Below are 16,208 nucleotides of genomic sequence, written 5' to 3'. Positions count from 1 at the left end.
TGGTAGGTAGGTTTGGTTTATAGATATTTCATGCCAACTTCCGTGTATCTCTACTAATTCCACAAACCTGAAGTTAACGACCATATAAGTTTCCAGTAGCCATTATATCAGCAATCATATGACTCGAATATAAAATCACAAGAAAAATAAATTTTTTAATTCCAAACTTTTACCACTGAACCACCTAATAAATGGTTTTATTATTTTTATTTTGTCGGGAGTTAACTATCCATTAAGGGTACCGAATTGATAGTATTTTAATTTATTTATTTTTAACGATGTACTTGGTATTTTATGAATTTTTTATTTGAGTTTCTATACTATTTTTTTTATTTGAGTATCTATACTTATAAAATTTTATCAATCAAGTACTTTGATAAGTTATTGTTATAAATAAGTTAGCATGTCAACTATCTCGAATAGAAGTGTGCTCCTTTATGTCCAAAATAACCATGATTTTATCATTTTTTAATATTTTGGTTTACCAAAAACACAAGCCTTGGTGGCTGTAAGAGGAGATTGGGGATTGTTTGTGGTGCTGGTCTGATGCTTCCAGTTGATCCATGGGCACCCAACATTGATTCACAGAGCCTTGCCTCACAGCTTTTTGCTTTCTCTTTATTTCCTTACATTGGTTTCTTGTACTTTATTACCAAATCCAAGTCTGCTCCTAAGCTCACTCTCTTTGGTGTCTACTTCTTGCTTGCCTTTGTTGGGGCTACAAGTAAGTTTCTTTCTCCATATTTTTGTGTAAGTTTGTGCAAATTTTGATTCTGTTTTTTTTTTTTTTTTTTTTGTGCTTGAAGTTTCTGAAATTTCTGGGTGGTGAATTTTGAAGTTTAGGACTTTTAATTATTTGGTGGGTTAAATGTAGAAATTAGTAAAAGTTGAACCGACTCTAGAAGTTCTTGTGAATGAACGGATTAAGGGAAACAGCCAAACTGATTCCTTTAAAAAGAAGAAATTCTTATGCGATTGGCATTGTACTGGTGCCATTAATGAGATATGATGTTGTATAGTAGGATCAAAACTTGAGAATTAACTTGATATATGTTGATTTATAATTTTGGTGGAGTTTTAACACACTTCCTTCTGCCTGAAATTTGTCCTGGTTAACTTAACATTTCTTGCTCTATATTTGTTTGTGATGTTTATTGTTGTCAACAGCTTTTTGTAAGCTATATGTCTTTCTTCGTAATTGTACCTTGGTGGCTTCACTTCTGTTGAGCAGTCCCGGCTAGAATTTATGCTAACTTTTCCCCTTAAATAGGATTTTACTTGAACATTCATCAGCTTTATTCTTCATGCCTATGTCTTAACTTTCTATTGGGACTTGATGGTTGCAGGGTTGAGGCAGCAAAGGTGCATTATGGTACTTCCTTACCTAATGTGGATGGATTGGTTGCACGGTGGGGCTGAGGCACTTCTCACTCTAACCAACTTATTCATTGTCTTGGGGCGAAGACAAGCTCTTAGGAATGCAAGTGATCCCAGAAAAAGTTCATGAGATCCTGTTTCAACAATCGAAGAGGAGAAGAAGTCTTCCATCTAGGTACTTTACATAAGTTCGGTTAGTTTATTCAAGCACAATATCTCCTTCTTTACTTGGAAAACAGGGCTTAGTGCTCTTTCTCTTTTTCCACTTTTTGCAGAGAATACTCAATACTTTCTGCAGTCCATGTCACTTCTGCTCCGCCAAGTGCACCTATGCATTAAGCCTTCAATTCCAACTGAGTGCTCGAGATATTCAAAACTCTTATAAGGAATCACAAATATCCAACTTTGCATTTAGTAAATCGTATATATTTCTAAGGGTACAATCTTGATATGTGGTTATTGTCTTTAGAATCTTCATCAGTATGTGTGATATCCTAAGAATGACAGAATGTCTTTGCCAGCTATCATGTAAAAGATCATGTTCAACAAGAGTGATGTATCATTGCACTGTACTGTCTCTCCATGATATTTAAATTTATTCTCATTTTACGAGAATTCTAAAGTTTTTGCCTTTCCTTTTGCTTTAAATTTCTCTTTTTATGTCCTAGAAATTAACATGCCGTTGCCTCTCATCTGCTGCTGAATTGTCTACCGAGGTTGGAAGCTTATGCAAGTTAATGGAAGTTGATATTTAGAAGCAATACAATTCAGATGTTATTTATAGGAAACTTCAAAATTTTGCAATGCTGTCATAACTAATCCTATTTTACATGCATCCTCACCTCATTTAAAATACAAGCTAGGTTCCACAGGCACAACCAGCCAGTGTGTTGAATTGCAAACAAATGCAGCACCTTTTCCTTTCTTATTTCCAGTGTCTAGATGAAATTATGAGAAAAATCCTGGTGAGTCAAATGGAAAGTCGGGATCCAAATCCACTTGATCAAGTGAGAAATCCAAGTCCACAATTGGAGAATTGGTGGCTGATGTGTTGGCTGAAATTATATCGGTGGAATCCGATTCCAAATGTTGCAAATTTTGAACTCCTACAAAATTGTTCATCTGGAATGGTGAAAGTGAGTAGTGAGTTGGTTCAGGTGTGGCTGGAGATATAAATGGAGAAAAACTGCCCTCGCTCTTTGTGTATCCATTTGTAGAAGGAAAAGAGAAGGGAGATACCATCTCTTTGTTGTCCAAGTCCTCTGTATTAACCCTTAAGCTATTGTGGAAGTTAAAGAGGGCTTGCTGTGATTGCTGTTGTTGACAGTTGTTATTGGTATTCTTTTGTTTCATTTCTTGTTTTTCCGGTGATGGGACTGATTGGTTTCCATGAGCACAAGAGTGCGTTCCTCGGTATGTGATCTCGAATACGGTGGGATCTTCATCTGATCTCTGCACTTGCTTTGTAGCCCAGCAGTTCTGAGTATTTCTGTAGGTGCACCTGTAATAGCTTCTGCACATGTAACAATCTCTTATTAGATTCTATTGAGAAATATGATTTTCAGTGTTTGATTGGCGACACCTTTTCAATGTTATCTGACCCTAATGAGAATTTCGCACTGATGAGAATATGACAACTTTCCAAAATGTGCTATTCCTTTATTTATTTATTTATTTATTTTTAATCGTGTTAGTTTAAATATTACTTTTACCTTGTGAATTAAAAAAAAAAAGGTGACATTTGTGACGTTCAAGATAGAAAAGAGAAAGGAATCGTCACCTAGGATATTTTGCTCCTAGAATATCTTTCTGCCCATATTTTCTCCAGCTAAAGCCATCACCATGATGCCCCTCTAGGCCATTATCAGTACTGACTCTAACCTGATCTGTCCATCTGGGAGTGGTCTTTCTGCAATCGAAATCAGAAAACATGTTACAAGAAGCATTAGTGCTACAGAAGTGGACATAATCGTCTAGCAGCATGCAAGAGTTACAGCGGGAGACCACACATTCACCTCTTCTTTGAGGCCTCGTTATAGCCCTGATTATCCTTAAAACTCCCATCAAAATCATCACTTCGAGGGCTTCCGTTAATGGATATGGGGGACTCTGGAACACCAGCAGAGACTCCAGCATTTTGTGGTTGTCCCATTGATCCACCACAGTTGAGAATCAAGAGAGCCTTCTCATAAGAAGATAGTATCCTCCGTACTAACATGTCCCTAGTTTCAACTGATGATGTTGCCTTCAAATGAGCCCTCAACTGTTTTGCTAGTTCCATCCCTTGGATCAGCTCAGTAATCAATGTCTTTTGCTCCCAGCTCCAACCATTCTCCATTTTTTGTACTCCTCCCTTGAAAGTTACAACAGGCAACACAATTATGCTTCCTGCTACCTTTAAGATGCTAGAACTTCAAGTCCACCAACATTAGCACAGTTTCTACACTTGGCTACTTAGAAGCAAGAAATCTCCACTTAGCTGGAAAAGTAAGAACCAAGAAGTTTGGAATGACCAAAATAGTAAAGATCGAGTTATAAGCTAATAACATGTATAGGAATAGCCAGAGCTAGAATTTCTTTTTTTTTAATGGTAAGCTGGTGGTATATGAAATGTTAGAAGAGATAGAGGATATATTTATATGAGTGAAGCTTTAGCTGAGGAAGCAAAGAGAGTGATGCGTTGTATTTAAAGAGAAAAGTGATGGTTCGAAATTTAAAGGAGGATGACAAAACCTGAAGGAAGAGAGCTGGTAAATATATTGGAAGGTAGAAAGCAAGAAGTTTGACTAAGAAAACGAGTTTTTCAGCATAGACTGGTCTTTGGTCATATGAGAAAATAGATGAGAGAGAGAGAGAGAGAGAGAGAGAGAGAGTGCTGACCGATTCTACCCTTCAAACACTCCAAAGAAAAGGGTCTCTTTATCTTCACTGTACGAGAAGATTGAATGATTGAAACGTAGAATCAAAAGTTAGAAACTAGAAAGTCAAAGTTCAAGCTTGAGGGAAGTGTGGACCGAGAATTTTCAACATTCCAAGTTACTGGTTTAACATCAGCACGGAGGTTCAAAGCGCAGGAGCCTCACTTGCTGAATATAATTATATATTATCTTCAAAATTAACATTCAAGTTAGTGTTTGGGTGAAGGTTCATATAGCGAATGAGTTTCCTCTCCATGTCAGCATCAAGGATTCTAATATATACGAGGTTATGAGAAAAACATGGTTGGTACACTGTTTCAAAAATTGATGGCACAAAGTAAAGAAAACCAGTTTTTTTAAAAAAAAAAGACTTAATCTTGATATATAAAATTCGAATATTAACTATAAAACGGGGTTTTTACAAACCCCTCCTCACAAATCAAATAGTAGTTTGCTTCTTTTATTTTTTATCAATGTTTTTTTTTATTTTATTTTTTAATATTAAATATATATTTTTATTGAGTTATTGTATTTTCATAACAAACATTGTTAGTTTGATAGGTTAACCTAGTTTGACGAATTAATTTAGTTGACTTAATTTTTTTTAATAAAATTTTTTTTTCAATTTAATTATTTAATATTCAGTTGATTGAGAATTTGACTTCATGATTTGTTTTGTTTATTTTCTATTATGTCATTTCAACCTTAGGAATAGTGTTTAACGAGTTAAATCGAGTTGTTTTTTGTATCATTAACTTTATTTTTTTAATTTCATCATTTAATATTCGGGAATTAGCCTTCATAATTTGTTTTGTTTACTTTCTATTATGTTATTTCAACCTTATGACTTAGGAATAGTGTTTAACGAGTTAAATCGAGTTGACTTGAGTTATTTTTTGTGTCATTTTTTTAATTTAGAGAATATCTTAGTTTAATGATCAAGGTTGCAGATTGTGGTATTTTAACACCGATTAAATCGGGTTGTTTTTTTTTTTTTCTAAGATGTTATCTCGATCTTATAACTCGGATTATGGTTTCTTCAACATAGGATTTGTTTTTATTGGGTTGTCCATGTCTCATAACTTGAATCGTAGGTTTGACAGGTTAACTCAATTGATTTAGTTATTTTTTTATTGGCTTTTTTTTTTCAATTTCATCATTTAATATTGTGTTTGATAGGGAATTAAGCTTTATGATTTATTTATTTTTTATTTTTATTATGTTATCCCAACCTCATGAACCAATAATAGTACTTAATGGGTTAACATGAGTTGACTTTTTTATTTTTTGTTATTTTTTAATTAAATTTTTTATAAATTTCATCGTTCAACATTAGACCCGATAAGGGCGATTGAAAATTAAACTTTATAATTTGTTTTGACTCGTGATCAAAGTTGAAAGTTGGCAGGTTAACCCGAGTTAAATCAAGTCAATTTTTTTATGAAGTTATCTCGGTCTGATGACCCGAGTCATGGGTTTAATAGATTGAATCGAGTTGTTTTTTTATGTTATTTTTTTAATTTATTTTTTTTCTAATCACATTCTTTGATTTTTGGCTATTGGAGATTGAAATTTGTAATTTGTTTTGATTTTCTTTATATGAGATTATTTCGGTCTTATAACCTAGGTCGCGAGTTTGATAGGCTAACTCAAATCACTTTTTTAGATTCTTTTTTTTTTTTAATTTTATCTTTCAATATTGGGTTGATTGAAAATTAAGCTTCATAATTTATTTTGATTTGTTTTGTATAGGGTTATTATAGTCTTAAAACCCAGATCACAAATTTGACATGTTAACCCAGGTTAACCCAAGTCAATCAAATATGTTTTTATCTTAATATTTAAAAAAAAATATCATATTAAAATATTTTTAGTCAAACTATGTTTTTTATGGGTTGCATAAGTTGTTTTTAGACTTGTAAAGTCAACCGGGTTAAATCGGGTTAACCTTAGGCGGACAACATATCATTCACCCATTTTGAAAAAAATAATAATAATGGTCCAAGCACGTGGGGGGGTAATTTCTTTTAAATTGTTAGATTAATTAAGAATGAAATTTTACCTTGTTCTTGAACAAATATTCTTTTTTTACAGCTCATCATAATTCTACTTTTTTAATTTTATTTGGGTGATTTGTTATGGTCACTGATTTCTTTGTTATTTAATTAAATAAAAAAATAATTTTAAAGGAACGAATTTATTAAATCTAGTTGGATCCTTTACTCATGCCATATATTTGGCTCATTGACTTTAATTGAATTGATATATTGCCACCTTAATATTGTTTTTTTTTAAAAAATGTTGTCTTTAAATCTAATGTCAAACCATGTTTTTATTAATATTATAGATTTTTTTAAAACTTATCAATTCGATCAGATCACATTAAGTCAATTCTTATATGGTTTATTTGAAACTTGAGTTAGGTAAAGATTCGGGAGCAAAAGGTTTCACGGATGATCAATAAAGTTATGTTTAATGATATTTTCAAATAGTTCCCCGCGACAACTTTGAGTGTTGCATTATTATCATAATTTTTGATACACTCCCATAAAAATTATCATATTTTCTTAGAATTAAAATTTGTTTCGAAATGATGTTAAATTTTTTGAAAAACAAATGTTAACGACATAAAGGGATTTTAGTTAGAGAGGTATCTTTGTTATCCTTATTTTAAAAAGTCATGATTTTTTTAAAACTTGTTTTTGAATGATGAGAGAATGTTGTCTAAGGAACAAATTTTTTGGTGAAAACTTTGAAAAAAAACATGTTAATGACACAAAGAAATTCTAGTTAGAGATGTGTTTTTTATCCTCATTTTAAATCGTCATGATTTTTTTGTTTGTCTTCTAGACACTTTTTTTTAATAAATGACATGGAAAAAAATTGGTTTATTTTTTAAAATTAAAGATATTAATAAGGAAACAAATACTTTTTCTAGAAAATCATTTTGTTTCAGTTGAATTCAAATTATTTCTCTTCTTGTAAAAAAATATTAGTGTCGTATAATCACATTAACAAAATTAAAAAGCTTCTCACTATGCATGATCACCTATCTTTGTATTAGATAAGGGGAGTTTTATTTAAATGCTTTTACTCTTCATCATGTCAAAAAAAGCAAATAAGAGTTGTGAAATGATTCTTTCTTTTGTTTTTATTTTGTGTTTTTAGAAAAATCTTAAAGTGTTTTGAGTTGATTTCTTAATTTATTGATACTATAAGAATCTTTACAAGGTGAAAATTGGTTAAAAACTTCATTTTCAAGTCAAAACAATATCAATCTGATTTTTCTAACCACCTATCCAATGATACAAAATTAAGCAAGCAAATGACACATGCTTACTTTTTTTTTTTTTTTTTTTTTAAAGAAATACAGCCAAATGACATGTTTTTCGCCTTTATTACCTAAAAAAAAGAAAAGATAGTAGTGTGGGCCTAACACTGGCCTGGTCATGCATACCCACGCACATGGCATTTTATTTTAATGGGTTGAGCACACTAGGCCACTAGTTCCAGGCACCCATCCCCCTTTTTAGCTTTAATTTATTTTTATTTAAATAAAAATTAATGAAAATATATTAATTCAATGCATGTGTGGCATGCCAAATCTAGCGGGTATTCAGTTTTAATTAGGAATAATTAAAATACATAAATTAAATAATTTTTTATGATTTTTTAATAATATATCATTTCATTTTTACTTGACTTATAAATAAGGTTGTAAATTATTTTTTATGATATCAGTAGATGCTATTTTTGTGCAACCACAATAATATTTTTTTTATTCAATTTTTTTTATGTGTTTCTATTTATATTATCTTTGATTAAATAAAAAAAATTAGTTTCAAGAAACAAGATTATTGAAAACAATCAGGTCTATGACTTATGTTTCAAAATAAAATCTTGATTTATATTTATTTTTCATATGTCAAGTTTAGTTTATGGTTAAATATATTTTTAATTCTTATTTATTTTTTGAATAAAATTATAATATTCTTCTTCTAACATAACTAGGAGTTCTTTCTATGCAACCATGTGAAGTTTTTTTTTTCTTGAATTTTATTCAATTTCTTGCATGTGTATACCTATTTTTATTATCATTAATTAAATATAAAATTTATTTAAAAAAACAAAATTATTAAATGTGGTCGGATCCATGATCTGTGCTATAAGTTCACATATCTTGATATATATATATATAAATTTTCAATTCAATCTTTTCACATATCTTGATATATATATATATATATAAATTTTCAATTCAATCTTTTGGTTATCGTTAACAATGTTTTTTGTATTTTTTAGAACAAATGATTATCAATTTATTTAATTAAATATATATATATATATATATATATTGTTTTTTTATTTACAATTAAAAATATTTATTAAAGTAAAAAAAAAAAAAAAAAAAGGCATTAGAAACTCGTACATATTCATGTTTCTATGTTAATTTCTATAAAGAAAGTACTTCAATTTCAATTTTGAGGGAACAATCGGAAAAAACTAGAAATTTATGAAACTAAAAGGCAAAGTTTTTAAATTTTAGGAATGGAATGCTCCTCATCCTTGAGTGTAGTTCAGCCTCTGATCTCATCACTAATAAAAAACTATTAAAGAGAGATTAGTAGGGTAGGTTACACAACATTTCTATAAATATGTATTAATTACAATATAAGTAAATAAAATTTGATTTTAAAAACTATCCCACAACATCAACATTAAAAAAAAAATTGTAACTGTAGCGTGATTGTAATGTTTATTATTATTATTATTAACATAAATGTTTAGGCCAACTTGTATGTGCTTCGACTAATTTTTTTAACTCTAAATTTATCGATCATGTAAACCTCTAATAATTTTAGGATTTGTAATACTTAAACTAATAATTTTTAAAAAATAAATTTAGAGTTTGGCCAGTTAAACTCCACCCTTTATAATTTTGCAATGATTTCACTTTATAACAATGCACGCGAATGTGTGTTTGTGTATTTGTGGATCATTTTAAGTTAATGGGCCACTTAAACCTGGATTAGACTATTTTTTAAAGAAGAAAAAAACGCGGTCGTCTGTCCATCAGCAGCCTCCCCACCCTGAATTTATTTATTTAATCTTCTGTCACTTCACTCCAAGGCTTTTTGAACTAGAATATACTTAATAATTGGCAGCTTGATCTCCCTGTAGCTTTTTTTTTTTGGTAAAAATCTCTTCGTAGCTTTATTACCATACATTATGTTACTTTCTTTTAAATCATTTTTTGAACTGTATTTTACTTAAATAATAATAAAATTACAATATCTTATTAGATTATAAAGCAAGCTCTAACGTCAAATTGGGGAGCTCGATTTCAAAGAATTTCTTGTCCCATAAGAAAGTTTCTAACAGATGGAATAAAATGAGTTTGTAATTTTATTTTCCCTTTACCTAATTAAGGCGCGATTAATTCTCTGCCTTCATGTAAATTTAGAAAAATTTACATTAACTTTCTAATTTGCTTAGGCATTGTTTTTTTGCTAAAAAAATAATTTTTACAAAAAATAGATTATTTTTTTATATTTAGCAGTGTTATAAAAAATAATTTGAAAAATAGTTTTTATTCCCTATTGTTAGGTAATGCTATGAAAAATAAACTGAAAAATAACTTATAAATATTTTAATTTTTTTTAGTTTATATATATATATATATATATATATAATATTGAATGTAATTATTTGACCACTCATAATAAAAAAAATTGAAATATAAAAAGTACAATTATTGGGAAAAAATTATTATATCATATATTTATATATAGCTTGTTTTATTAAATATAAATATTTTAAATATAATAATATAAACATATAACCTTGTTAAATATTTTGTAAGTAAATTTTATTTTTAAAACCTCAAAATAATTTTGTAATATTAATGAAAAAACTAATTTAGTCAATGGTATTCCTTTAGAGTTAGATATTTGAGTTTTTTATGATATGAAGATTTTGTATGGAGGATAAATATATACAAAGATATTTGTGTAAAGACAAGAAAAGTGTTTTTTCAAAATTAAAAAGAGAAAAACACTTTCTCTATATGAAAGGATTATTTTTGTTTTTGTCGGAATCATTTTTCTGAAGTAGTTTTCTAGAGCTAACCAAATATAAAAACGCTTAGAAACTACTTTTCAAGGCATTATTAATAATTCGATTACTAAGCTATGCCTTTTTCTTTGAGTCAATGGAGGATTAATTTTAATTACAAGGCAGTATTAATCAAATTTCATATTTAATAACATATTATAACATATATATATATATATATATATTTGTGTTTTCTAAGATTTTATATCCTAGTTAAAATTAAGGCTAAAAATCACTTAAGGCTTTTTACTTTTGTCAGAATCATTTTTTCTGAAGTAGTTTTCTAGAGCTAACCAAATATAAAAACACTTAGAAACTACTTTTCAAGGCATTATTAATAATTCAATTACTAAGCTATGCCTTTTTCTCTGAGTCAATGGAGGATTAATTTTACAGTATTAATCAAATTTCATATTTAATGACATATATATATATATATATTTGTTTTTTTCTAAGATTTTATATCCTAGTTAAAATTAAGGCTAAAAATCACTTAAGGCTTTTTGCTTTTGTCAGAATCATTTTTCTGAAGTAGTTTTCTAGAGCTAACCAAATATAAAAACACTTAGAAACTACTTTTCAAGGCATTATTAATAATTCGATTACTAAGCTATGCCTTTTTCTCTGAGTCATTAGAGGATTAATTTTAATTACAAGGAAGTATTAATCAAATTTCATATTTAATGACATATATATATATATATATTTTGTTTTTTCTAAGATTTTATATCCTAGTTAAAATTAAGGCTAAAAATCACTTAAGGCTTTTCTGTACTGGACAGTGGTCTAACTATAAACCCTGTCCATGTCTCTATCGCTTTTGGGCCATCGATTAAAAATTAAATGTTGGTCTATAAGAAGGCCCAAGAGCACTTGATTCTTCCAAGAAAATTAGAGTTCGGTCGTCCTCTAAATAAGATTACAAGTTAATTTCTGATGTAAGAAAATAATCTTATTTGGAAACTATAGCAAAATTGAATATTTTTTTTCAATATCATTTTAAATTTTATTATATATATAGACACACACAGTAATATAAAAAGAGACCAGGCTCCAGAACACAGAGGATTAACCTCTGCGCCAATCCTAAAATAAAGAGTTCAGGCATGACTAGGCCTGTAGTGTCAGGTTTGCGTGTTTGGCATTTTCTTTTTTTATTGTTTATCTAGACAGATAATGCCTTGTCATCTATTTCAGACTATGGTAGTAAAAATTCAAGTTTTGAAATTTTGAATTCATAAATTTTCAACTTTTTGCGAAACAACTATAAAACATTCTTGTGTAAACTAGCTTTTAACCCCAAAACACTATATGGGTCAAAAAACCAATAATTGGACATAATAATTAAAAAAAAAAAAAACTTGCAAAGCTTTGATGTATTTTCTTTTTTACAAGATGAAAGTCCATTGTAAAATTAACAATACGAGGTTTTTGTAGCAAAAGTGGATTCTATTTAAGTGTTTTTTTCCCTGTAAATTTTAATTGTAAAGTGTAATTAAAATCTATCAAGTAGTTCAATACCTCGTGTTATGCATAATGTACCAGATTAGAAGTGAAGTCAGACTACTAACCTATATGACGACAGTCAAACTACATCTACTTTAAACCATCTCACATCCGTTTCTGCATGTTCGGATTCTCCGAAGGACTCGTAAGTAGTTCAGAAGGCACAGAATTTGGTTCCCATCAACATTTATGGGAGCATCTATTCCCTTCTCCAGCACAAATTAACCAATACTCTCTCTCTCTCTCTCTCTGATAATGGGGATAAAAAAAGCACAAGGAATCCCACTTGCCCCGCGCCTATTTATACGTTCCTGCGATGGCTTGGAGTAACACGCAACAACAAAGAAGAGAGAAAATACTCATTAGAATCCCATTTAGCCTCGATGCAATGCATCAAACCAGACGAGAAGGCATGCAACCAAGAACAAGAAATGGTCCATGTCCAAACAGAGCAAAGCCTTTCCCATGAGAAGGTCGATTCTGTAACTCAATGCAATTGCCGAACCAATGGCCCCGGCAGCCAAGCTCAGGTCGACCAGAAAAAGAACCATGAAAAGAACGAGAAGAAAATGAAGGACAAGAAAGGAAAGAAGGCGAAGAAGGAGAAGGAGAAGAAGGGAAAGAAGGCGAAGAAGGAGAAGGAGAAGAAGGGAAAGAAGGAAAATGACAAGAAGAAAGAAAGGCGCGGAGACAGGAAGAAGTAGAAGAAGCTTGACAGCAGCTGCAGTGAAAGTGTTGCTGGTGGCTTACGATGCATTTCTTGCATTTCAGAATAACGGCGTCTTATAATCTAAAACTATTAATATCGTTGATATTTTCAGCAGTCCGAAACGTTTTTTTTTCCTGTTCAATGCATGCGGATGCAGGAGCAGCATACAGAAATCATGTCGGATAAAATTCCGGTCAACGCAATAATAAACCACTATATAAGTGGGGGGGGGGGGAGATGAAACAAAATAAGACCAGTATACTTGACCATTGACTGGAGAAGCAGGTAGCTTCACTAGCATGTGTGTCCCATGCATGACTTATGTTTGTGTTCTATCGATTTTTAATTCTAATCATAATATAGGGTGCAATCTTCAGCTGCACAAATTTATATACAGACACAAGATTCTAGATCTCAATACACGGAGCTAGGGATCAAGAGAATGATTTCATTCCAGATGTGAAACTTGCAGGGAGATAGATCTCTGCTAAAGTGAGCCATATCATCAAATCTCTAAGGCAAAAAATAACTAGCAACAGCCAAAATAAAATTTAAGAATCCTACTCAAATCAATCTAACTTGTAACTGGAAATGTAAAATTTCCAGTCAAGATCAGAAATTTAGATCCTTACCGAACCATATAGAATTTCCACAATCAAGGCCCTAAAACATCAACTCCATTTTCACCACGTTTATATACAGGCAGGTAATCACATGCATTCTTCAGTGATGAAGAATGTGCTGCATTCACCACTAAACCAAAAGGAAATTCCAGGTTAACATGGCATTGTTCAAAGAACAATTATAGTGGTTAGCTTGATAAAAGACAGGAAGTAAGAAACTACAGACATGATTCCAAACATCCTGGTAGGATGATAAGCAGGCAAAAGACGGTAAAAAAAGATGAAAAAAATGGAATTTAGCTAAAAACACCAATACAGTAGAAGGGTCACTTTCCTTTAAGACACCTGGAGACAAATGATGAAACACCCTGAACAGCAAGATCTTCAGCTTGATCTTGGGTTGAACCCTTTGTTTGCAAATGCTTTTTGCCAATCTTAAAAGAGTGGTCACCACCATTAATCACGTGCAACTCATTGTGAGATTTCATCTTCTTGCAAACAGTTTCCAGCTTTTCAAGGGGACAAAGCCCATCTTTGCTACCCTTCACACACATACATGTAGAGAACAAATAGAGTTAAGAAAACCTAACAGAAGTGACTTAGAATCAAGCTGAGAATTTTATGCAGTATGACAAAACTGTGAAAAAAAACAGCCATACACAAAAAGTTCACTCAAAATCAACCAGATTGAGTTGCAAGGTTTAATAATTAAAATTACCATCAGTTGATTCAAACTCGGAGTGATAATTAGATGAAGGTAATCAAAGGCATGCACAATTACAATTACCACAGTTGTTTCAAACTTATTTTAAAAGTAATACAATTCAAAAGAGGTACCTGTACAAACATGACAGGGACAGTAAGTTGCAATAGAGTCTCATCCCGCACAGCTCCACCCATGGCCTGAAACATTAGTGAATTAAATTCAATAAACCTTGTTCAATGGGTTCTACATTTGTAATAGCAGGGATGACGTCCATGAGAATTATGTGTTTTCAAGCTAAATGAAAAGAGAAAAAAAAGAAGAAAAAAAGTATGCCTTTCCAAACCAGAAAGTCGCAGAAAATTGAAAACAAAATGGCTCCAATAATAATAATAATAATTATAATAACAATAATAATAAAACAGCTCACCTCTATCATCGCAATACACAAAAATAAACAGGCAAGATACAAGCATATTTGAAATGAGCTTATTAAGCATATTTGAAATGGAATGAAAACAACATTTCTTGGACAATTTTCCAACTAAGAAAAAAACTGGCAAGAATGGAAAGTGATGAACCTTAAGTGGATATCCCAAGCAAATGACTGCTGAAGCATCTATGTCAACCTCGGCAGCAACCATGCAGCTCACTCTACAGCATACCAAAATATTATGTATGCATACAGGTTTAGTCTCGAATCAGTAAAACTTATAGAAACAAGCATTTGATATGAATCTAAAATATCTAGTTATGTGGATCCCTTGTTACTATATGATGGCAACCTCATCCAAAAATCCAAAACACATCCACAACATACCATTGTTATTTGACTTCTTGCATAAATCGATCACAAACAGTTCGGATATAAACAACAAAATACTACACCATGAATTTGCAATGTAGAATACGCTCCTAAATCACTTACATGACATATCTACACTTCCAAACTCCCATAAATTTATACCTTGAACCCATGGATTTTCCAGCCAAGATAAGAGGATGAGCGGGGTACTTATCAGTGGTCTTTTTCACAATATCTTTATGAAACTCCACCAATTTCTCCGCTTTTGGAGGAGCCCTTTTTTTCCCACCAGCAATGTCTTAAAAAAAAAAACAAAAACCCCGTTATTTTAAATGGCATTGGCAAGTGAATTCGGACTCCGGAAATCCAAGACCATAAACTTTACTGCTAATAATTAACCTACAGGGATAGTCAAATGTGACAACTTCAACAGCATCCAAAGCATTCTTTAACATCTCCTTCCATCTGCATTTAATTAAAATTTAAGAATTCAAAAAAACTTATTAAGAAAATTGAACATTTTCAGTGAAAATGAGGGAGAGAACAACCTGAGCATCCAATCTGAAGAGGACGGAGCACCAGCGCCATGAGCAAAGACAACGACAGGCGAGGACGGCGACTTGTCGTTTGTGCCTTCACTCTTGGTCTTGCGCCTTCTCTTTGTTGGAGGTGAGGAATCCATAATTTGTGTTCAAGAAATAAAGATTCAATGTTCAGAAATCTTTCACCTTTTCGAAACCCTAAAAATCAGAATCATTCACCGAGAATTGATTTACTTCACGCTAGTTGCTGGTGAAATATCAGCACAGCAGACACAACTTCGCGCCTTTTGTTGGTCGTGCGGGTAGCACGTGCAAAGAAATGGGCCGTTTTCGGCCTTATTGGGCTGCATATACTGTTTTGAGCTCAATGTTCACTCTCTTTCGGGTAATCTCCTTTTGAGGTTAAACTAATGAGCCCGCACTTCACTCGCCGCGGGTTAGATCAGAAAAATTTAACACAGTAAAATGAACACGCAAGTGCTTTTCATGTGTTTTTTTATATTAAAAAATATATATAATCATAAATTAAAAGGTTAATGCATGCATGGTTTCTTGGTGTTTTAAAGATGTTTATTAAGTGTTTTGTGGTTGAAATATGTTGAAAAATAGATGTTTTTGAGAAAAAAAAACCTGAAGATTTAATTCTACTCACCACAATAACAGCTAGAATCTGAACTAGCAGACGACACATTGTCTACTATGGTAAGTATTGTGTCTTCTATTTATTAAAAAAAAAGGTGGCCCTCTTGAAAGAAAAAAATAGCAAGCCCAAGTGCACAAGTGTGAGCTTAAAGGCTCACGCACTTGAGCTTCTTTTATATATATATATATATATATATATATATATATATATATATATATATATATATATATATATATATCAATTAATATCTTTTTTTATGATTACATGT

The 16,208-nt window shown here is 31.2% G+C and overlaps 3 protein-coding genes across 7 annotated transcripts; 1 reads left to right on the top strand and 2 right to left on the bottom strand.

The window, feature by feature from the left end:
* Window positions 1-411: 411 nt before the first annotated feature.
* On the top strand, window positions 412-1,992 carry LOC118033843 (uncharacterized). Of its 4 annotated transcripts, none has more exons than XM_073409020.1 (4): window positions 413-724; window positions 1,168-1,230; window positions 1,523-1,552; window positions 1,653-1,992. In XM_073409020.1, exons 1-4 carry the CDS (start codon window positions 547-549, stop codon window positions 1,760-1,762), a joined length of 381 nt encoding a protein of 126 aa, XP_073265121.1. In that variant the 5' UTR covers window positions 413-546; the 3' UTR covers window positions 1,763-1,992. The 4 variants fall into 4 exon arrangements, 1 of the variants encoding a protein (XP_073265121.1); XR_012169799.1 differs by having other exon boundaries at window positions 414-724; window positions 1,168-1,248; window positions 1,347-1,552; XR_012169800.1 differs by lacking the exon at window positions 1,168-1,230 and having other exon boundaries at window positions 412-724; window positions 1,347-1,570.
* A 135-nt stretch (window positions 1,993-2,127) lies between these two features.
* Window positions 2,128-4,076, bottom strand: LOC118033842 (probable WRKY transcription factor 41). Its single transcript, XM_035038967.2, has 3 exons — window positions 3,393-4,076; window positions 3,158-3,286; window positions 2,128-2,890 (listed from the first exon to the last, which is right to left on the bottom strand). The coding sequence occupies exons 1-3, from the start codon at window positions 3,713-3,715 to the stop codon at window positions 2,326-2,328; spliced, it is 1,017 nt and encodes a 338-aa protein (XP_034894858.1). The 5' UTR covers window positions 3,716-4,076; the 3' UTR covers window positions 2,128-2,325.
* Window positions 4,077-13,052: 8,976 nt separating this feature from the next.
* On the bottom strand, window positions 13,053-15,576 carry LOC118033844 (uncharacterized). Of its 2 annotated transcripts, none has more exons than XM_035038970.2 (6): window positions 15,304-15,576; window positions 15,159-15,220; window positions 14,879-15,053; window positions 14,532-14,604; window positions 14,085-14,150; window positions 13,053-13,789 (listed from the first exon to the last, which is right to left on the bottom strand). In XM_035038970.2, exons 1-6 carry the CDS (start codon window positions 15,435-15,437, stop codon window positions 13,574-13,576), a joined length of 726 nt encoding a protein of 241 aa, XP_034894861.1. In that variant the 5' UTR covers window positions 15,438-15,576; the 3' UTR covers window positions 13,053-13,573. The 2 variants fall into 2 exon arrangements, with proteins under 2 accessions (XP_034894861.1, XP_034894862.1); XM_035038971.2 differs by having other exon boundaries at window positions 14,918-15,053; window positions 15,304-15,572.
* Window positions 15,577-16,208: the final 632 nt, after the last annotated feature.

The sequence above is a fragment of the Populus alba genome, chromosome 1, assembly GCF_005239225.2.
Source record: "Populus alba chromosome 1, ASM523922v2, whole genome shotgun sequence".
NCBI classification, from domain to species: domain Eukaryota; kingdom Viridiplantae; phylum Streptophyta; class Magnoliopsida; order Malpighiales; family Salicaceae; genus Populus; species Populus alba.
Note: the sequence above shows the minus strand (reverse complement) of the source record. Positions and strands in the feature narration are given on the sequence as shown.